Source organism: Microcebus murinus, chromosome 12, assembly GCF_040939455.1.
Source record: "Microcebus murinus isolate Inina chromosome 12, M.murinus_Inina_mat1.0, whole genome shotgun sequence".
Lineage (NCBI taxonomy): Eukaryota > Metazoa > Chordata > Mammalia > Primates > Cheirogaleidae > Microcebus > Microcebus murinus.
Window position 1 is genome coordinate 34,060,429 of NC_134115.1, and position 23,289 is coordinate 34,083,717.

Consider the following 23,289-nt stretch of genomic DNA (forward strand, 5'->3'; position numbering starts at 1 on the left):
GAAAGAAAGAGAGAGAGAGGGAAAGAAAGAGAGAGACAGAGGAAAGGAAGGAAGGAAGGAAGGAAGGAAGGAAGGAAGGAAGGAAGGAAGGAAGGAAGGAAGGAAGGAAGGAAGGAAGGAAGGAAGGAAGGAAGGAAGGAAGGAAGGAGAGAGAGAGAGAGAGAGAGAGAGAGAGAGAGAAAGAAAGAAGAGGAGCACCTAGAAGTCCAACAATGGGGAAAGCTTATGTAAATTACGCCCCCACTCTCTGTGTGAGTCATAATACCTTTCAGTTTCACCCATCCATTGAGCTGAAGTTTCCAGAAGGGCTTTCTTAGCCCTCACTTAGAGTATGCTTCCCCACCCTAGATCCCAAGGATGGTAGGATGGGAGGAATCCAGAGCATTCTTAAAGAGGTAGCTCAGGATGGGAAGTTCTTTTAATGACAAAGCAGTTGAAGTTTCATTATGTCGAGGAACTTTGAGGAAGTCACAAAATCCATGATTTAAAAATATATTTCCTATTATACACACACATATCTACTTTCTAGACTAAAAGCCAGAGCCATGTAGGTCTGTTGTTTTACCTTCTCTATGTTGTAGAATTTATGTCGAGGTATGTCGAGATGTTCGGCCATCTTAAAGGCTTTTATCAGAAAGGGGTCAACCTGATGGCAGGTGTCTGTTTTAAAAGCAAAGTCAAGGTCTGAAATCTTCGTGCTCTCAGCTGTTGGCCTGGTTTAAACCAGATCTGGATTTATTTTTGTCCTTGGAGCTCTTCTTGATGAAAACGTGACTTATGGGAAACCTACTTTACTGGCTGGTTTGGTTTCACTTTCGATTCAGTGAAATATAAATGCATGACTAGGACGAGCAACCTGCTAAATTGAAAGCTTGAGCCCAAAGGGCAAGAAAGTCCAGCCTCTACCCAGCTGAATTTCCTGGAGCTGCGGGTCTGCGGGTCTGCGGGTCAGAGGTGGGCGGGGCCCCTCCCCTAGGCTCGGCAAGGTGATTAGCGAGGCGACGCGCCACCCGCTGGCCTTCCAGTCCCTGGCGCAGCACCGCGCGTCGCCGGCAGCGAGTGTCCCCGCCTGCAGGTAGGGAGCGTTCTTCGCCCGCGGGGCGCGCACCGCCCGGTCTCGGCGCACTCAGGACTTTAAAACGGAGGGTCTCTAGACTCTTCCTTTGCGATAAAGGGAGCAGGAGGGAAAGGAAAACGGGATAGTTTGGGGGCAGTAGAGCCAATTACCTGTTAGGGTTAATAAGATCAGCGGATGTATCTGGCATCTGGCAGGTGCGATGCGACTGTGTGTTCACGAATGTGGCCCTGAGGTGGGTAGCTGGGTCTAGAGAGAAATTCCTAGGCTGGAGGTCGGGACACGTGGGTTCTAGTCCACGGTCAACAGCAATACTCTGCATAAGTCATCCCACCTGCAGCATCTCCTAACCTCCCTTGCTGCCCTAAGATGCAGGACTCCTGAACCTAAATTCTTTGCCCTATCTGCTCCGAAGACCTAAGGGATTCCTGAAAAAGCAGGGAGGAACCTAAGAATGTTAAAATGTTTCTTAGACACGTTGACCTTGGCTTATGTCAAAGTTTAGTGTGTGTTTGTCTTATAACACAGGGAGTAAAAGTACCATTGTTCTATCTTGTCTTTTTCAATCTGAAAAAATATATTGTGGATGCTTTTCTACAAATTAAATAGCCTTCTAAAAATATGTTTTTATTGCTGCGTTCCATCAAGTTGGGAAACCAAACAAAATAAATCTTCCATTGCTGGACATAAAGGTTATTTACAATCATCACTGTCTTTGCCATTTGCTGGTCATCATTGCATAGAAATCTCTGGGACATTGCTGATTATTTTCTTCAGATATACTCTTTTTTTTTTTTTTTTTTTGGAGACAGAGTCTCACTTTGTTGCTCAGGCTAGAGTGAGTGCCGTAGCGTCAGCCTAGCTCACAGCAACCCTCAGTCTCCTGGGCTCAAGGGATCCTACTGCCTCAGCCTCCTGAGTAGCTGGGACTACAGGCATGTGTCACCATGCCTGGCTAATTGTTTGTATATATATTTTTAGTTTGGTCAATTAGTTTCTTTCGATTTTTAGTAGAGACGGGGTCTGGCTCAGGCTGGTTTCGAACTCCTGACCTTAAGCGATCCACCTGCCTTGGCCTCCCAGAGTGCTAGGATTACAGGCGTGAGCCATCGCACCCGGCCCAGATATACTCTTAGAAGTGTTACTACTTAGTCAAAGTGTCTGAATATTTTAAAGCCCTTTTGATGAAAACCTAAATTGCCTTCCAGAAACAATGTACCAGCTGACAATGCCAGTCACCGATGGTATTTAAGGAGAACTATGATTACGCTGAAGAAAAGATTAGCCTTTCTCAATAGAAGAGAAGAGGCAGAGGCTCTGTGACAGCAGTTAGAGTGTGATCTTCAAGAAAGACACAGAAATACTGTGGGGAATTGAAACCTCATGTGGAAAATGTGGGAGGGTGTCTCAGACTGACTGAGGGGAAGGAGTTTGGGTACAGGGTTGAGTAGAGTTGAATAGAGTTTGATCATTTAGCAGACGTTTAATAGCTGACCTCTCTAAGTCCTTGCTCCTACTTTTGAGAAAGGAAGCTTGAATATTTTCCCGGGGTCTCTTCCTCTTACCCGTCCTACCCTTGGAAGATAGAGAAGTAGTATCAGTTCCATAGTGTTATACTGGTCTTCCCCCGGGGACAAACCCACTTCCCCATCCTGAATGAGCCATCACTTCTTCCCCAGTTCACATGTCACTGGTCTTTGAATGTCTTCATTTTGTCTGGGAATTCACATAGGGCCATAATTTCTTACCTGAAGAAGATGTCAGCATTCTTCTCTTAGACCAACTGCCCTGATGGCTTTCGACATCAGCCGACATGGTCTCTGTATTCCTCCTTTTCTTCCCCCACTTATGATAGCTGCACTCCAAGGGAATAGAGCTTCGGAGGAGAGGGTAGGGTGAGAAATTAGAAAAATATTGGATCTAATCCATCACCTTCTGATAAGCCTTTATTACCCCTAAAATTTTCAGCTAAATTCATTAAAGGATAAGAACTCAACCAGTGTATGCTATAAACATTGGCAAAATTTGCTGTAATGCAGGAGTGGACTTAATGTCTCTCTGTTTTATTAAAGAATGTTTGATTGGAGTTTAAAGTATCTCAAGTTTCTTTCTGCCCAATAAGTGTATTTGTGTTTATAGTATCACATTAGTATTTTGTAATCGTGGTATAATCAACTCTGGCCCAAGGAAAGGACAGTTAGATAGCTGCTATAGTACCATTTTAACCACCTTTGTGTCCTCACAGGCCTGGAGGCCATCTCTCTTCCCCGTGTACAGGGTTGATGGAAAAGAGAGAAATAAGAATTATGCACCTAACCCTAGCAAGATGATCATGACTCATTTTATTTTATCCTTTTTGTATATGTCTTTTTAACATGAAAGTTTCATACAGATAAATAAATAACCAGTAGCATAAACAGACCAAAAAATTAGATAATTTACAAAAGAACTAAACAATAAACAAACCCATGAAAAATTCAAATTGTACTTTTCAATAATCAAATTAGCAAAAAAAAAATTTTTTTTAAACAATACTCAGTACTGGGCTGGGCATGGTAGCTCACGCCTATAATCCTAGCACTCTGGGAGACCGAGGCAGGATTGCTTGAGGTCAGCAGTTCGAGACCAGCCTGGGCAAGAGCAAGACCCATTTCTACTAAAAATAGAGATGGTGGCATGCACCTGTAGTCCCAGCTACTTGGGAGGCTGAGGCAGGAGGAGCACATGAGCCCAGGAGTTTGAGGTTGCTGTGAGCTAGGCTGATACCATGGCATTCTAGCCCTAGCAACATAGCAAGATCCTGTCTCAAAAAAATAACACTGAGTGCTGGGTGGAAATACAGTGTGATGGTATAATTATCAGCATGTGTCAAGAACCAGGAAAATCTTCTTTCCACTTGATCAGCAGTTCTTTTGGGGAAAATCTATCCTTAGAGCCTAGCCTAGGGCCTGGCATACAGAAAGCACTCAAAAAATATTTGCTGAATACACAAATTCTTATGATATTTTAAAAAGTGGCAATGATTTGATACATGATAATAGAGGAATTAAATATTATGGGATCACCAAGTAAGATGCTTATGAATATCATACAGTAAAATGGGGAATATATAATTTTAAATGAAATAAATGGGCATTAAATGTTAGATAAGGTAATAATTACTTTTTAAAAATTTTTTTTTTATTTCAGCATATTATGGGGGTACAAATGTTAAGGATACGTATATTGCCCATGTCCCCCCTCCCCCTTAGAGTCAGAGCTTCAAGCGTGACCATCCCCCAAATGTTGCACATCTCACTCATTATGTTTGTATATACCCATCCCCTCCTCCCCCCTCCCACCCACCGGACTCCCGATAAATGCTTTTTAAAAGATTCACAGGGAAAAAGACTGAAAGAAAAGTCTATACAGAAATGCTCACGGTGGTGACAGAGTTTCTCAACCTTGGTATTATTGGCATTTTAAGCTAGATATGTCTTTGCTGTGGGGGGCTGCCCTGTGCATTGTGGGATGTTTGGCAGCATCTCTGGTCTCTACCCCTGGAGTCAGGAGCACCCTCCCCCATCAACCAAAAATGTTTCCAGGTATCACCAAATGTTCCCTGGTTGAGAGTGATGAAATAATAGGTGATTTTTCCTTTTTTTCTTTTTTGTCTTGTTTTCTATAATGTGGCTATATTATTTTTATAATAAAGAAAAAAATAAAAACAACTGAATGTCATTATTCCATCTCAATTCAGATGTTTCGACTCCATTCTAGGGTTTCTTTACATAATACCACTTGGTCTGCCAAACACTCTGCAGCTTGGCAAGGTAAAATGATTCATTAAATCTTCTTTTCATTTTTTTCTAATAATAAAAGTAAAACATTCATTCATTTGAAAATTTAAACACGTTAAAACACCAAAAAAACCAATTCATAATCTCTTCTGGTTTTTTTTCTATCTTTTCTGCCTTTTAAAACTATAAAGGGGTAAAAACCTGCCTATCTTCCTTCTAATTTAACTCCTAAAAGTAAATATAATCATTGTCAGCATCTTGGACATTTTCTGAGTTTAAAGACACACACATCCACACACACACATTTTTCTTCTATTTTTAATAAAAATGGATTTCTGCTACATATACTGTTTTGAAACTTACTTTCTACATCTTTACAAAATCAATACATATATATGTACTAAATTCTGTCCTTAATAGTATTATATTGTATGAATATACCAAAATTTATTTAACCATTTAGACCATTTAGGGTATTCTCAGTTTGGGGCTATTATTAGCAATTCCATCCCTTTATACATATAGTTATATGTATGTGGTTTTGTTTTTGTTTTTCAGCATAGATTTCTAGGAGAGAGAGTGAAAGGTCCTATGACATATACATTTAAAATTTTGATAGAGATTATCAAATAGCTCTCCAAAGAAGTTATACAACTTCACATTCCTACCCTTAGCAAGAAGGCCTATTTGCCCTCATCCTTGAAAACACTAAATATTAAGAATTTTTATAATTTTGGTCAAGCTAATAAGTAGAAAATGGTATCTCATATCTTAAATACATACATTTTTATTGGTGATATTGAGCATCCTTTCCTGTGTTTGCATGTCAGTTGTATGTTAGAACCTTTTGCTTATTTTCCTTTTCGGTGATGTGTAGTTTTCTTATTGACTTTTAGAAGCCCATTATATATTAGGAGCATTGTCTGTCTTATATATGTGTAGCATTGATTAATTGATCATTTGTGAGTTTGTGTGTGTAGATAGAGGTTGGAGAGACACTAAGAGAGAAAACTGACTTCTCCATCAAAGTGTGTAAATATATGTATAACACAAGAGAGAGAAAATATGTTAATAACTAGATTGGCTGAAATAAGTACAAATCTTTTACTCACCTACTTGAATATAAGCACCAAGAGAAGAGTGACTTTTCTTTCCTGCTCACTTCTGTATTCCCAGGCCTACAATAGTGCCTGGCATGGGAGAGATGCTCAATCAATGTTTGCTGAATGAAAGAATTAGTCAAATTTCAAGCAGGATGACAAAACGAAGAATAGAATGTAGGCAAATACCCCTGGAAGAATGGCAGTGAGTCACTCATAGCTTTGTATGCATTGGCCAAATCCAAGAAGAGGAGATTTTGAAGAATGGCACCTGGAGGAGAGCTGGCATGGTTGGGATTGTGAAGTAGAGACTTGAATAGTTAAAGAGTAGGATGAAAATATTTATCTGTAGGGAGAAAGATGCATTGAAAGGTTGGAGAAGTGGAGGTCAGATTCTCCTTGCTTTGAAATTTTGACAAGGGTGGGTTTGGATTTCTAGATATGTTACAATGCAGAGAAAACATGAAATAGGTGAGAGGATTTTGGTGCAATATTTTCTTCTTGGCTTCTTTTGAGTGTACATTACAAGTTTTTGCAGGGCCTGTCACTAAATTTAAATTTTTCACATCTTAGTAACTTTTTTTCACTTGGCTTTATATGACTCTGGGCTATTAAATAAAGGTATTGATTTTCCAAATTCCTCACTGCATTTTCACATTTACAAGTCAGTCATAGCTGGTTATTAGAAGACTATTTCACTTAGAACTTCCAAGTTCCATACTGTCATATTGTGCGTTTAATCACTGAGTAAAGCAGTCTTTTTTGTGTGTGTTTTTTATAATTAGATCATTCCAGAAAGATGAGGATATTTCACGTCTTTACATTCACAACCTACTGGCATTTACTGAACGGTAAGACACCAAATCCTTTCATTAAGTTCTATATTTTAAATATTTTAACCATAAAGTTACAAACTAAAATAATAATTTTAAATGGAGATGATTTTCTTATAGAGAGAACATGCTATTTTTCCTTCTGTATTTCATAAACAAGTCACCCGTGTTGTTGTATAAAGACAAAGAGAATATAGAAAAACCAAAAGAAACAAAATTAACTCATTACCCATTTCCCAGGGATAACTATTGAATATATCTGAGGAAATGGCTTATATGTATACTTTTATTTGTTTGTTTTAAATAAGGCCTGGATTATTCAATCTAGGTTGTTCTGTGACCTGCTTTTTCTGTTGAGGTTATTCTAAGGAAGAATTTTAGTATACATAGAAAGTGTCAGGGTATCACAGTATTAGGATCATCCTCAGGCCTGAACTCCATACCAATGGACCTCTGGCAAGAGAATTGATCAAAAGTGTTGAGAAATAAGAAGAGATGACTACTCAAATCTACTGTTCACTCTATGTAGAAGGCAAATAGGTGTCTAGTCCAAGGGCATTCTGGAGTTGTCTTCTTGAAACCAAGTCTCCTTGGTTATAAGTACTCCATCACAGTATAGTATTTCCACAGTAATATATGCTTATGAATTGTGGGGCAACTTGTTTAGCTAATTTTTATTATTCCAACTCAGGAACGAGATATAGCATCTGAAAACATGTTTCAAACCCACTGGATAAAAGATGTATTTTAAGGAAATAAGTCATTAAATACAATTGTCACGTAACTAACCAGATAAAGTTATCGTAAACCCTGTACTGATTTTGTAAATGTTTTGAGGAATTTTCCCTCTTCTAAAGATTGGTCATCTTTCTTTTCAGCATTTACGGTCACAGTTCCCAAGGACCTGTATGTGGTGGAGTATGGCAGCAATGTGACCATCGAATGCAGATTCCCAGTGGAAAAACAATTAGACCTGATGTCATTAGTTGTCTACTGGGAAATGGACAATAAGAATATTATTCAATTTGTTCGTGGCGAGGAAGACCTGAAGGTTCAGGACAGTAGCTACCGTGGCAGGGCCCGGCTACTGAAGGACCAGTTCTTCCTGGGAAGTGCGGCGCTTGAGATCACAGACGTGAAACTGCGGGACGCAGGGGTTTACCGCTGCATGATCAGCTACGGGGGTGCGGACTACAAGCGGATTACTTTGAAAGTCAATGGTAAGAATATATTATAGATAAAAATGCCCGACCTTTAGTAAAAAAATATATCCCGAGTATTGAGAACTTTTCATTCTTGAAAGTCCAGATTTACTTTCAAACAGAACAGCACAATCCATTGATTCACTCATTCACACACTGAGCACCTCTGGAGCACCTCCTATCCTGACAGTCACTGGAGATCTGGAACCAAACAACACAGAGCCATGTTCTATAGTATGTTCAGTTTTCAAAAAAAATCCTAGTCTTTACCTTTTTATTATTATAAAAGTAACACATGTACTTGCAAATAATTCAGATACTATGGAAGGGAATAAAATGAATTGCAAAAGTGCCCCTCCTCCCTTTACCACCATCTTCCATAGCAATGAAAAGATAGTAACCATTATTTGTGTGTCCCTCCAGAATTTCTATATTGAACCGCTATTTTTTTTTTATTTTATTGGGTCTGTTTTCCTTCCTTTGAGCCTATAAGTATATTAAGAACAAACCCCATTGTAAGGTTCACATTCAAAAAGCCTTTAAGTCAATCTATGGAAAGAAAAATAATCTTAGTAAGTATAAAGGAGTCATCCTTCCTCAGAGACGGTATGCTATGCTCAATAGGCATACATTCATCTTGAAAATGTATACCAGTGTTATCTTGGATAATTGAAGAGGAACTGTGAGTGTTAATTCCTGGGTACTGACCCACAAATATGTCACTAGGTTACTTGATTTCAAAGTTTGGGGTTGGCCCTAGCTAAGTAAAGGAAAACACCTTAACTGGCCACCTCTACTTTCACTATTGAATTTCATAGGATTGAGAGCTGAAAGGACGCCAGGCATGAGCAGCTAATCCAAACTCCCACAAAGAGCAAAAATCCCCCAAAGGCTCTTCTGCTCGTATCCTTACAACAGTGGCATCCCTGTCATTTGGACGCCCCTTCCATAGCCTGTTGAAATTACTCCCTGATATTAAGCTGAAATCTGATCTCTCTAGTCATAGTTTTGAGATTATTTGCCTGCTTCTCTGGTTTTCATAGTGACCTTTTAATATTTGAGTAGAAGTAAATCATCTCTCCTTGGTCTTTCCATTTCTGCGCTAACAACCATCAATCTGAAGGTCAATAATAAAAATAGAAAAAGTTTACATTTATCATACAGGATCACTTACAATTATAAACTCAAAACCAAAATCATATAGGGATTAGAAGACATGCATCCATTTTATGGTATATTATTAGTCTTTTTTATTTTTTTTGAAGTTGAAGTAACATTTTATTACAGTTGTTATTATCATACTGTGTTATTGTCAAAAATGGTATACAAGTATGACAAATATTATAACAATGCTTAGTTTTTGAAATTCAACAATTAGGTTGTTCCTTTCTTATCTTTTTCACAAAGATTGCATACATTATTAGTCTTTGATTCTGGCTCAATTAATGCTACTGTTGTCAAGAAAATGTCACTTGTGAAGTAGATTTAATTTTCACTGTATTGTTTACCATATGCTTCTCTATTCATGACACTCATGAAAGAAAGTTAGGAGTGTAGTGATTTACATTTTCAACTTTTCTTTAGTCCATCAGCAAATATCAGGCATCTACTGTGTTTGAAGGCATTCAAGAAATTATCAAGCCCTAGCCTCATCAACAGCTAGCATTTTTTAGGTCTGGAATGGAGGGGAAGAATATATTCCTGGCAATCAGGAAGAAAGAAGCATGGAATGCAAGTTTCTGCTTCTAGAGAAGGTCACTCATCAGCCTGTAGGGAGTATGCAGGGTGGGGACAGCTGTCCCTATACCAGGGAAGTGTTTCTTTCAGGTCATCTTGGCTCTATAATATCCCTTAGGGATCTGCAGTTTCCTTTGCTGTCATTCAACACAATAGGAAAACTTCTGGCACTGATGAGGTTTTTCCAATGAGGGAATCTTTGATGAAGCAAAGCAGATGACCAACCAGGTTTAAGGATCTGATTGTCATCCTAGTCCCAGTCTGTCTTGTTGGCATTTGCATAGTGTGGTCTTGGGAGTTGAGTTGAGCTATCCCAAGAGGCTAGATCTTCTGCACTAAGAACAAGACAGCCACCAATGCTTCAGTTGCACTGAGGCATTGTCACCAATGGAGACATGGTGCCTGGCTTATTGGAGCTTTACAACTTAAGGAAGTAGAACTCCTGAGTCACCTCCATATGCAAATGATTTCACAGTAAGAGTTTTTCTTCCCATCACTGCAAAATGTGTGGTAACCCAGCTTCTCCCCAGGGAGTTTACCCACCATGGGACTTTAAGGGTGAAGCATTTTGAAACTGAAATTTGAGTTTTGTTTTGGATTAACTCAATTATCATTATTACTTTGGGTGTTATTGCACCTTTCATGTTTATTAGTTTAAATACCAGACTGGCAGGCATCCGATTTTCAAAGAAAAATGTTTTTACCTGATCAGTGAACCTAATATAATAGTAGGGAAAATGATATGGCCATTTATACTTTCAGGATCTTAAATGGAGTTAGGCAGCTGAAAGAACAAAAGGTTGCATAGTTATCCTGATAAAGCTCTTTTGAGCCTATGGACCAAAGATTAACTGCTATCGTTCCATCCCAATCCCATCTCTCCCCTCAAACTCCCCAGCCCTATTTAAGTATTCTCTATAGCATTTTCCCCTAAGATATTGTATAGCTGAAAGGGGTGGGGAACCGTGGCCTTAAGAAGAAATGTGGCCTTCTAGGTCCTTAAGTGTGGCCTTTGGACTGAATCCTAATTTTGCAGAACAGATCCTTTTAGTAAAAGAGGTGCAGCAGAGAAAGATGAAGCTTCTCTTGCCTGCTTTGGTGCTTAAGAAAGAAGAATCTTGAAATCAGAAGTCTGCATAGCATATTATATAGCTGTACCTATCTATTTTGTTTATTGTCTATTTCCTTCTAGAATATAAATTCTATAAGGGCAGGGATTTGGGTCTGTTTTATTCATTGTTGCATCCCTAGGGCTTGACATACATTACAGTAGTAGTGTGACAAGAGCACACAAAAAATATTTCTTGAATGGATGAGTGAATGAATGATTCCCTCAAATAGGATTAGCCTCAGATTTTGGAAACATAAACAGGTTTGGATATGTGAAAATTTATTTCCAAGACTGTTCATCAGAAACTGTCAGTACTTTCTAAAGAATGCCACAAGATTACACTTAAGCAGTAGTAGTCAAAAGAGGAGGAGAAGGAGCAGCTCTAGTACCACTACACTTATGTAGCACCATCCTGTGTTAGGCCCTGTAGGAAGCACTCTGCCTATATTAGTTCTTGTAATCCTCAGAATGACTCTATGGGGTAGGTGCTTCATCCTGTCTAAGGCAAATGTTTTTCACATCTTACTGTCTCTGACATCTGAGTGTGTCTTTCAATAGATGGAATCTTTGATTCAATAATATGTGGTGTTATTCTAACCATTTTAAGGGTGAGGAAACTGATGTCCAAAGAAATTAAGTTACTTGCCCAAGTTCACCCAGCTAGTGAGTGGTGAAGCCAGGTTCTAAATCCAAGCAGTCTAGCTCTGAAGTCCGTGTCCTTAATAACCATGTTTTACTGCCTGTATTTGTACCTCTGGAATGTGTATCAAGTTGTATATTGACTTCAAGACAATATATAGGCTGCAGTGAGCTATGATCATACTAATGCACTCCAAGCAACAGAACAAGACCCTATCTCTACAAAAAAAAAAAAGAAAAACAACTATCATGAGCTTTTCTTGGTCTTGATTGACCAACATTAGCATAGTGTTCTAGATTTAGTAAACCAGGATCTGCAAAAATTTTTCATTACCCACCCTATCTGTAAAGCATTTTAAACTAGTGTGTGTGTTCATGCACATGTGCGTGTATAAGTATGAAGAATTTATTTTCTCCTGATATATAGATTATATCATAAAGAATCATCATTTTGAAAGTCAGGAGAGGTTGAATATCACCAATTTCATCTTGTTCAACCTAATATATTGTACATTTTAAAAATGTACAAAAATAGACATTTTAAGAGGATGAAATAAAAATTTAATAAACAATATTTTCAATGTCTTACTAATTGTCATGGTCCACTATCATTATCTAATATGTCAAGGCATAATATACCTTAGGGTGGAATTCCTTATTAACAAAGGTAGGTGGTCTCGATAATCTTGGGGTTTATTTTTCTTATTTATTTTTGAGACAGAGTCTCACTCTGTCACCCCAGGTAGAATGCAGTGCATCATCATAGCCCATTGCAACCTCAAACTCTTGGGCTCAAGCCATCCTCCTGCCTCAGCCTTCCGAGTAGCTGAGGCTGACTACAGGTGCATGCCATGACGCCTGGCTAATTTTTCTTTTTTTTAGTAGACACAGGGTTTCACTCTTGCTCAGGCTGGTCTCAAACTCCTGACCTCAAGCAATCCTCCCTCCTCAGCCTCCCAGAGTTCTAGGATTATAGGCCTACGCCAACATGCCCAGCCAGTTGTGAGGTTTTTTTAACCAACACTTTGTCAGGTCCGATTAAGTACTTGTTGTTTTTAACCTCGTAAGAGGCTGATAAAAAATGCAAATTCTGTCATTTCTTTTTGGTTTGTGCTTGAATTATTAGTGTTATCTTCAATCCTCAGTTTCTTTGAGGGAAATGTTCTAATTAGTTGTTCATGTTATAAGAGGGTAAGTTTAGTCAAAATTAAATGAGAGAATTTAAAAATCCATCATAACCCCAAAGTGAGTCACTGTCCTCCCTTCAATGTTGTAAAACTCTTCTTCTTTCTGTAAGACTCTTATGTGGCACACAAAGTATGACGTAGTGTGAATCACTAAAGCTTATTAGGCCCAAATTATTTCTTAATTTTTACGATAAAAACACATATGTGAAAGTTTTAATATTTTTTCCTATACTCCATATATGTGCTCCACTTTAGAGATTAATGTAGTAGATACTTAATCAATTCTTCTGGAATGAATCCATTCATTCATTGGACCCAGAGCTATTCCACATTTATACGTATTTCTCAATATGTTACAGCATTCTCCTTTACTCTTCTTCCATTAGAAATGATAATATGCGGGTAAATAAGCAAATATTTTACCCTTAATATTTTACCATTAACAGTGATTTTAGGCTTGAAATTTTAATCGCCCAGAAATCAAGCTATGTGCCAAGTGAACTACACCCCATTATGATAATATTACTTAATGAAATGTTTATTCCATGAAGTAGAATCAGTAGATTCATTTAAAAATAATTCTTAAACATAACAGATGCAAGATTGAGGGCTCTAGTATTCATAATATTATTTCTGTGTTTTGAAATCATAATTATGTTGATATCCAATGTTTCCATTGATGGTGGTTTCATTAATTTAAGAGTACCAAAATATCATATCATTATTTATTTCAGTTTTGTTTGATCCTGGCTGTTTTGTGTTAAATTTCTGTGAATAAATCATATTACTAATCTATTGTTATATATTTGGTAAAGGAATGGAGAGTTAAGGCTCTGAACCATTAGTGGTTACTCTAAAGTATTAGGAGTAAAATAAAGATTATACCAACAAAATAACATGTTAACATACTTGTAATGAATAAACATAAAGACCTTATGCTATATAATGCAGTAAATAATATAGTAGAATAGTCGGCAAACTGGGTATCTTAATCCTATAAAAGGGTCCAATTATCTAAAATTTAATCAAACTTTCTTTCTTGAGTATAATAATTACTTAAATGATTTGTTAAAATAGCCAGCATTAAAAAATTTTAAAGGGCCGGGCATGGTGGCTCACGCCTGTAATCCTAGCACTCTGGGAGGATTGCTCAAGGTCAGGAGTTTGAAACCAGCCTGAGCATGAGCAAGACCCTGTTTCTACTAAAAATAGAAAGAAATTAATTGGCCAACTAAAAATATATAGAAAAAATTAGCCAGGCATGGTGGCGCATGCCTGTAGTCCCAGCTACTCGGGAGGCTGAGGCAGAAGGATCACTCAAGCCCAGGAGTTTGAGGTTGCTGTGAGCTAGGCTGATGCCACGGCACTCTAGCCGGAGCAACAGAGTGAGACTCTGTCTCAAAAAAAAAAATTTTTTTTAAATAAGTATCATAATGTAGTATCCTAGATGGAATCCAGAAAATAAAAAAGAACATTAGGGATAAACTGGTGATGTATGGAATAAATTATGGAGTTTAGTTAATAACTATGTACTAATATTGGTTCCTTAGTTATGACAACTGTACCATGGTAATATAAGATGTTAACACAATAGGGGAAACTAGATATGGAGTATACAGTAACTCTGTACTATCTTTGCAACTTTTCTGTATCTAGAACTATTCTAAAAGAAAAAATACATTTAAACTTTAAAAAGTATCACCAGGAACATGGGTCAATTTTTACAAATAAAATTTCATATCTAATTTCTGATCATTGACTTAAAGTCAGAAAAGTAAATGACAAATCAAAATCAGATTTTCTATTTATGAAACAAAGTCTAAGAAAACAGTACTTGCCAGCCAACCAAAGGGGTTTATGTTTATGAAGACAGCTTTACTATAACAAAAAGAAAATATCCAGGAATAAATTTAAGAAGAAATGGGCCCCATGTAAAAACTATGGCACTTGCTGAGAAACATATGAAGGCTCAAATAAGTGGAGAGACATATTTTATATAAAAGACTACTGGTTTAAAGATAACAATTTTCTTTAAATTAATGTTTATATGTACTTTAAGCCCAATAAATATACCGGCATGATTCTTACAGCAAGATAGTCATTCCTTTAAGCCCAAACTTGACCCGACTTTGAACTGAGTTGCAGCAGAACTAGCAGAGGTTCCCAACTGCTGAGGCAGCTGAACATTAAGCTTATTTCTCTGAGAACCAGCCTGCATTGACCCTTATTCTAATGTGGACCACACTAACCCACATGTCTAGTTCTGTGCTAAGCAAAAGCCCTGACTTCTCTTTGCTTATGATCTAGCCCCGTATCACAAAATCAACCAAAGAATTTCCATGGACCCAGCCACCTCTGAACACGAACTAACATGTCAGGCTGAGGGTTACCCCAAGGCTGAAGTCACCTGGACAAGCAGTGACCATCGAGTCCTGAGTGGCAGGACCACAATCACCAATTCCAAGAGGGAGGAGCAGCTTTTCAATGTGACCAGCACATTGAGAGTCAACACAACAGCTAACGAGATTTTCTTCTGCACTTTTCGGAGATTAAATCTCGAGGAAAACAATACAGCTGAGTTGGTCATCCCAGGTAATATTCTGAATGTGTCAATCAAAATGTGCTTAATGCTGTCCCTTAGCACCTGGCATGATGCCAGCTCATTCTAGTCGTTCAGTATTTGTTGAATGAATGAATGAATGAATGAATAACACTATATTTACAAAATGCATTCTGCTTCCTCACCTCCATTCATCCAGGTTACGCTGTTACTTAATAAACATTCACCAAATAGTTATTGAATATGCCCTGTGCGCCAGGCATTATATTAGGCATTGTGTGCACGTGGAAGAATGAGATACAGTTCACATTCTCCAGCAAAGAGATAAGAAAAGAGACAACCCCATTCTACGTAGGAAATGCTCTTGTAGCTGGGGAACCTGGGGGAATACCTGAGAAGTATACTCAATTTAGGCCACGTTTCAGGAATCCAAATCCTAGCACATCAGAGCTTCTCCCTCTTTCTAGAGTTTCTGCGGCAGGAAACAAACGGAATGTACTTTGCTATCTTATTCCAAACAGGATAGATCCTTTTTCTCCCTGTGTACTTCTCCCAAGGTGGTCTATGATATTTTAACTCAGGACAGTCTGCTTGGTGCCTAGGACATGAGGCTGTGTTTCTCTGGGCAAATCATTAGACCTCTTTGTGCTTCGCTCTCCCTGTAGGGTTTTATAACCTACAAAGTTATTGTAGGGATAAAATCAGCAATAGTATATGAAAATGGTTTGAAACTCTTGCATGCACAGAGTCATTTATTTATTTATTTTAATCTCACTACTGCACAGAAGTAGGTGGGGTGGGAAACAGAGTCTGATGAGAGACCTTTAGAGAAAGCGAGGTGCGTGAACATCGCATTTAACACAAACCCAGAGATGTCCTTCCTGAGAAGCACTTCTCACTGTTCCCTCCCCCAATAGATGTTGACGGGAAAACTCCAGATACTGCAGAGAAAATAACTGAAATAACTGGCTAGAAAAGTCAACCAATAGGAAAAGACAAGCCAGGATGGTCTTGCAAACAAAAAGAGAAAAAACAAAAATTAGACAATTAAGGAGATGCCTTGACTGGGGTATGAGATGTCAGGTCCTGAACGATCCTTCACTAAGAGCTGTTTTAGTGGATTCCTGCCATTTAAAAGCTGTGTTATGACAACTAATTTGTGGGGCATCTTAGAGTAACTCACTTGACTGCTCTGAGTCTGTGTCCTCATCTGTAACTTGGGTTGTTTTTTTTTTAGTACCTGGTATGCCTAACTCATAAAATCGTGTTGAGACTCATATATGATATATATGAACAGGCTTTGGGAACTGTGAGCTGTTAATACGAATCAAATGCTGGCTGTCATTGTGGCTTTAAAGCTTGAACTAGGTAGTTAGGGATCGTGGGTCTCAGTTGCCAGTTGAGCCAAGCGGGAACTGACTAATGGTGAGAGGTGAGATTCAACAGTCTGAGCATCCATGTGCCACAGGACCCCTTTTCCTCCTGTGTCAGACCATAGACAACGAGACTAGTGAGAGGCACCAATAACTAGATGTCCAGAGGTGTTCAAACTTCAGGGAAAGATAAGAGAAGAAGCACTGGTTCCCAATCATAACCTCAGATTTGGGGAGGTAGGAGCTCCTTGGCAGTGCCAGTTGGCCTTCCATATTCCACTCTGGGCCACCTTTGCTACCTGCAGTGAGCTGCTAGCTTCTGTATTAAAGAATGCAAGAGGAAAGCCCTCATTTCATATTGAGCAGCCATTCCCTGTGGTCCCACACTAATAAGCACTTTACAAAAATTAGCCTCACAAGAAATTTATTAGCATTTCCATTTTGTAGGCTGGTCAAAGGACTTGCCCAAGATCTCAAAACTGGTCAATGGCAGGCAGCAGAATTTAATCCCAGGCCCATCTGTCCAAAGCCTGGGCTTCTTCCATTTCTCCATGCTGCCCCCATTTTCTTATCAGAGGTATCTCACTATTCTAGCCACTCACTGGCCAGGAACTTTGGTATTTAAGAAAATTAACCTAAAGCTAAACTAAATTAAATTTTAAGGATGATTATTCCCCTGACCTCTTCCCATCAAAATTTTATCTTTAGTCACTTTCTTTTTGTTTTTCAGAACCACCTGCAGTACCTATAGATGAGAGGACTCACTTGATGATTCTGGTAGCTGTTGTGTTCTTCCTTGGTGTACCACTGACAGTCCTCTTCTGTTTAAGAAAACAAGGTATTTCCTTTATTGCAATGGTCTCCACTGGGGACGAAGGGAAGTGTAAGGTGGCGTTGTTGTTGTCACAGTGGCACTTAGTAGGCAGGGCTAGGGATGCTAAATATTCTGCAATCTGCAGGACAGTCCCAAGTGCCAGGGGACTGTCCTACCCAAACTGCTCTCGGTACCCCTGCTGGGAAACACTGATTTATAATATGCTACTCTCCTGTTAGCCTTTCCTCCCAAGGCCAAGTTTCAATTATGCAAAGTGGGTTTTAGCCGTGCCAACAGTGTTCATCGTGGGCCACCTGTTCCTTTGGTCCTGCTAATTTTACTGTTTTTCAGCATCACCTACATTGGAGGGCAGCAATGAACACTTGTAGTAGTATTTACTGGGGGGTGAGAGTTGGATCATGGATTCAAGGAAACCTGACTTACCTTTGCAAGTTGGCACAAAGGCGTCCCACTGTTCCATAGCAATTATAGGAAAGTTGAGTGGAATTGCTGGGTGAAAATCAGGTGCACAGAAGTGAGGGGTGGGAGACTGAGTGGAGATGGAGGTTGAAGAAGACTCATCATACGATTTCCTTCCATCATGCAAATAATCACACTTACAGAAGAGAAAGCTAAAATGCCTGTCAGTTTCAGTTGCATTTTAGTCTTGCTTTAGTTGCTCTATTCTACTGAGCTGGTTTGTGAGTGCCTCAAGTAATAGGAACAGTTCCTTCTGTAGAACTGTGGTATTTTTATCATACAGTATTCTGTCGGATTTCCTGTGGAGGATGTTATGCAGATTTTGAAATAATTTGCATGTGTTTATTTCTCAATTTACCCATGGGAACAATTAAAATCCAGGAAAATGAATATATTCAAATAATTTCCTCCCATTTAAGATGATTCAAGGTGAACATTTCCCCCAGTAGTTTCAGAAGTATACCACGGATGGCCTGCCTATAGAGTTGTCCTTAAAAGAACTTAGTTCGGCAAAATATTAATATAAGGATCAGGTTTCAATGACAGTAAGATCCTGAGATGGAATTGAGTTGCCCGAGGAAATGAATGTTGTCAACTTGCATTCTGAATATTTCCCTGGAAAAAAAAATTAGTTGGCATTAGGAATACCTTGAAAGCCAACAGATAATAAAGGACCTCAGAATATGGTCCACCTCTGAAACAAAGTTGGAAAATAAAAGTATATACTCCTCAAGAAGATCTAGGAACAAAAAACCAAAAAAGGTGCCCTAAACTGTTGAATTATTAATAATTATCCTCATGGGTTGGAACCTGTGCAATAAGGAAGTCTACCAGACTTCCTAAGGCATTAAAAATGTTTTATAAGAACACGTGATGTAAGCTTGAGTCACTGTATGGGATGTACGGTTATGCTATATGAAAATAAAAATGATTTCTTTTTCTCAAGTGAGAATAATGGATGTGGAAAGATGTGGCATCCGAGATGCAAACTCAAAGCAGCAAAATGGTAAGAATATCAGAAGGGATTGGGAAGTTGAAAAAAAGAAGGAAACAAAAGCCAAAGCAATAAAAAGGAAAACTCCTCCCCACCTTTTAAAGAATGCTGGTGGTAGGGACTGGGGCTGCTATTTGCCTCACAACTCTAATGTTAGAACTCTTCCCACAGCTGAGGAGAGGTAGGGACAGCCCTCAAAAGTAGGGAGTAGGGAGCAGTTCTGTGGGGAGAGGAGAGAGGAAGGGGGAGGAAGCAGCTTCTCTTGCCCTGCATTCCAGCATCTCCCTGCAACAGGGGACCAGGTTGACTTAGGTAGATGGATCATTCATTCATTCATTCAAAAATCCCACATGTCAGGCACTGTGTTAACTGCTTCATGCACAGTATCCCATTTAATCCCCCCACCCACCAACCCTGTAGCCAAAAAAAAAAAAAAAAAAAAATCAAAGAGATAAATACTAGATTTATTCTCATTTTACAGTAGAGAAACAGAGGGTCAAGAAGATAGTGTAAAGTGCCCAAGAACACACAACTAATGACCACAATCAAGCATGGAAGCTCACTAGCCTAACCATGGACATTTACTCTTAACCCATCAGCTTCAATCCATTTTACTACAAATGTCTACATTTATAAAAGAGCAGAAAAACCTCACCCAGCTTACTGAACTAAGATGAAAGTTATATTAGGGTTTTTAATTCTTAGTAATGTAGTTAGAAAACAAACTGTGCAATGAGCCCAAGTTTAAAGTAGTCTTAATTAACTTGCACAAGCTCAGCCAAGTTTCACTGTGTGGTTCATAGCATTCATTTGTGTGGTAAAGCTAATTAGCAAGTGTTGTTTGGGTCATTAGTGCACCAACCATGCCAGCTCGCTCGAGACAGAGGGGTTTCTCAGGACGCCAGACTTTCACTTTTAAAACTAGGACAGTCCCTGGCAAACTAGTCATCCTTTATCATGTGAAGGTTATTGAGCATAAGTACAATCTGGCTCTTTCTCTTATTTCAAATTTATTATATCATCTAGCAAATATGAGTTATGTTTCTCCTTGGACTTTGTTGTTATTTTTTTCTCAGACGCCTCGTCATAAAATTAATGCACTGTTATCATTCTCCAGATACACAATATGAGGAGACGTAAGCCACCATCGAAACTTCTGATCTTCAAGCAGGGATTCTCAGCCTGTGGTTTGGGAGTTCCTCGGGGCTGCACACAACCAGGGGAAGGAATGGGCCCGTGGGAAGGTAGACGATGTAGGACTGAAAAGGCTCAAACACTGGAAACGGGAACCTGGGGAAAGAAGAGAAGAACAAAGAAAGGTGGAGTAGAAAGGGGAGCCTGGAAAGAGACCTCGGTACCTCAAAATGACTGAGAGACCCATCGGCGCCGCATGGGCAAGGGAGAACAGGCACTTCTGAGTGAGGAGCCTCCAAGCAAATCGTCCGTGGCTCACCCTGGGAAAACAAGCTGAGAATCCCTGATGTGGCAGTCAGTTCCTGCAGAAATGCCCTTTGCTGAGCTCAATTCCTCGATGTGTCTTTTGTATGACTGAGAGTCCCAGTGTTGCGACAGTATTTATTGTTTCTATTTATTTTGAGTCTATGGAATCTTCCTGTGTTGTGAGGGTGTTGGTGAATGATTTCCTTTGAAGATATATTGTAGTGGCTGTTAACATTTTGTTACCAAACTAAGCTTGTTGCTTAATGACTTGCTTGTGTCCAGTAAATTATAAAGTATTTAGAAGGTGCTTTGTACCCTCTGTAACCATGAGTACAAATAGGAAGCACAGAGAACAAACCATTGGTTTGTATAGGATCTTACTTTATTTAACCCCTTGGTACTTGACTTGAATAGTCTAATTCTCAGACCACAAGTGTCTGTTGCAGCATCTATTTCTTTTAAATATCAGCTTTACAATTATGTGGAAACCTAAACCCATAACCTCATTTCATCCCTGTAACAACCCTGTTGTGATAACCACTATTTTTATACTCGTTTTACAGCCCAGGAAGCAGAGAGATTAAAAAACTTCCCTAAACCAGTAAAGAGCAGACCTCAGATTTCCAAACTGTCACCCATTGTCCTTTTAGACTATAATTTACAGCAATTTTACTTTAAGCAATTAATTTATTCAAAAGCCATTTATTAAGTGCCCTTGCAATATCAATCACTGTGCCAGGTGTTGAGTTTGCAGGTGTAAGCAAGACAAAGTACCTGCCCTCAAGGAGCTCGGAGTTTAACAAGGAGCTTGGTAAAAAAAATTTAGTATCACAATTTAGTGTCCTGTCATAGCATAAGCATCTCCTCCTCTTGGAGGAGAATGATGGTGTGAAAGAGAAAGTCTAGCAATATTGCCATGAGGAGGAGTAGGCCGGTCAATGTGTTCTGGGACAGTTAGATACACTTAAACATTTTAATAATCAAAACAATTTTAGTTTACAAGAAGAAGACAATAATTTAAAGAATTGTGGGAAATAACTCTTGAATTCCTGCTCTAGCATTATATTGATCCCTGATTTATTTGCCTTCACCATGCAATCTGATGCTTGTGTGTATAGTATCTGGTATTGTTTAACAGTTCTTTTTCCTCTATTTAAGTGCTATTGAATTTTGAATCCATACCCTTCCATGATTCAAAATTCAAACAATCTCAATAGGAGACAGTTAAAAAAAAAAAAATCTTGGCCGGGCGCAGTGGCTCACGCCTGTAATCCTAGCTCTTGGGAGGCCGAGGCGGGCGGATTGCTCAAGGTCAGGAGTTCAAAACCAGCCTGAGCAAGAGCGAGACCCCGTCTCTACTATAAATAGAAAGAAATTAATTGGCCAACTGATATATATATAAAAAAATTAGCCGGGCATGGTGGCGCATGCCTGTAGTCCCAGCTACTTGGGAGGCTGAGGCAGCAGGATCGCTCGAGCCCAGGAGTTTGAGGTTGCTGTGAGCTAGGCTGGCGCCACGGCACTCACTCTAGCCTGGGCAACAAAGCGAGACTCTGTCTCAAAAAAAAAAAAAAAAAAAAATCTTCATTCCATCCTCCTAGCCTTCTAGGTTCCCTTTCTAGAAGCCATCACTGTTGACTTTTGTACATGTATTCTTCTAAAGACAGTCTATATAGAGAAATGTATGTTAAAAGTACATATTTTTAAAATTTTTTTCCTGAAAGGTAACATTGTGCATCTGCTGTGCAGTTTGCTATTTTTATTCAATATATTATTTCTTATGTAGCAGCTTGAACAACTTTGAAGTTCTAAGTGGTCAGGAACTGTGTCTGTTTTGTTTCTAGGTCATCTTTCAGTATCTTTTGTATTATTTGGGACCTGCTAAATATGTACTACATTTGTGTTTAGACAACCAGCATTTGTTGAGTACTTGCTCTGTGACTGAATTCAGATTTGGTTTGTTTTATGTTTGGTCAAAGGAGACCCATGGGTTCTCTAGGGTATACTGAGTCAACCTAGTGAACCTAAAGGGCAACTTTATTATTAACTCTCTATGACAGAGTCATGTCTGGAACTTTTTGTGTCATTTTCTCTTGGGTATAAACTTCATTTTGATGCTGATTTGCAAAATTACATGATATTCTGGAAATTCCAGCAGTGTACCTTGACTATTGGCTGCCCCAGGCCCTCATCTGTGCCAGAAAAGGCTCATTAGCTGTGCTTGAACTTTTGAATTCCATGACTCTCATCACTACCTCTCTAGGTGTTGCTTTTCACAGGCTGTGAGGATCAGATGCCTCTCAGGAGGTCCAGGAGTTTCCCCTCCCTCTTGGCCATTTACTGGGATCAATGGAAAGGAAAGCCTTTGTTTTGCCATGGTCAAGGCTGAAGAAACAGAATCTGCAACAGAACTCCTTCTGTCATCTGTCTGTCCATGTTCATTTGCACAATAATTTGTATGACACCATCCTTTGTGTGGGGTACAAGCGAGGATTCTGGCTGAGCAAGGCTACTCACTCCATTCCTAAACCTTCTTGTGGTGGTATATTAAAGCACTTTATCCCTTTGTCTTGTGTTTCATTGTAAATGACATAGACAGAGATGATACCTAACTCCACATTTAATTGTCACTTTTTTATATTTGCATTAATTTAATAAAATATTTATTTTGTTCCTGAGTACACCAGCATGTCCATTTTGTTGTTTCTTTTGTATTTTATAAAACCACTCTGGCTTAACATCCCAGAGGAGAAAATTACTTGGAATACCCGCAGCCTTCCTCCTGAGTCTGTTTTTCATAGCTTCTGTGTTTATACAGCATGCTCTTGAATCCTGCATGATGAAGGATTGGCAGCTTCTTTTATGACAATACCAAGAAAGAGTCAAAATTCTTTCTTCTAAATTGAAGACCTGAGGGAACGAGGGTGGGAGAGAAGGAGTGGAACTTGGGAGAACTGTAGGGAAA

General features: G+C 39.0%; 1 protein-coding gene across 1 annotated transcript; it reads left to right on the forward strand.

The window, feature by feature from the left end:
• Positions 1-860: 860 nt before the first annotated feature.
• On the forward strand, positions 861-23,006 carry CD274 (CD274 molecule). The gene is made up of 7 exons (XM_012737934.3): positions 861-1,075; positions 6,740-6,805; positions 7,666-8,007; positions 14,971-15,255; positions 17,327-17,434; positions 18,837-18,896; positions 20,002-23,006. The coding sequence occupies exons 2-7, from the start codon at positions 6,754-6,756 to the stop codon at positions 20,022-20,024; spliced, it is 870 nt and encodes a 289-aa protein (XP_012593388.1). The 5' UTR covers positions 861-1,075; positions 6,740-6,753; the 3' UTR covers positions 20,025-23,006.
• The last annotated feature ends 283 nt before the right edge of the window (positions 23,007-23,289 follow it).

What these genes read in the sequence shown, in the direction of transcription:
- CD274 (XM_012737934.3), top strand. Translation starts at nt 6,754, where the DNA reads ATGAGGATATTTCACGTCTTTACATTCACAACCTACTGGCATTTACTG. An exon ending in GATTACTTTGAAAGTCAATG is followed by an intron (nt 8,008 to 14,970) that starts GTAAGAATATAT and finishes CTTATGATCTAG; the next exon opens with CCCCGTATCACAAAATCAAC. An exon ending in AGCTGAGTTGGTCATCCCAG is followed by an intron (nt 15,256 to 17,326) that starts GTAATATTCTGA and finishes TTTGTTTTTCAG; the next exon opens with AACCACCTGCAGTACCTATA.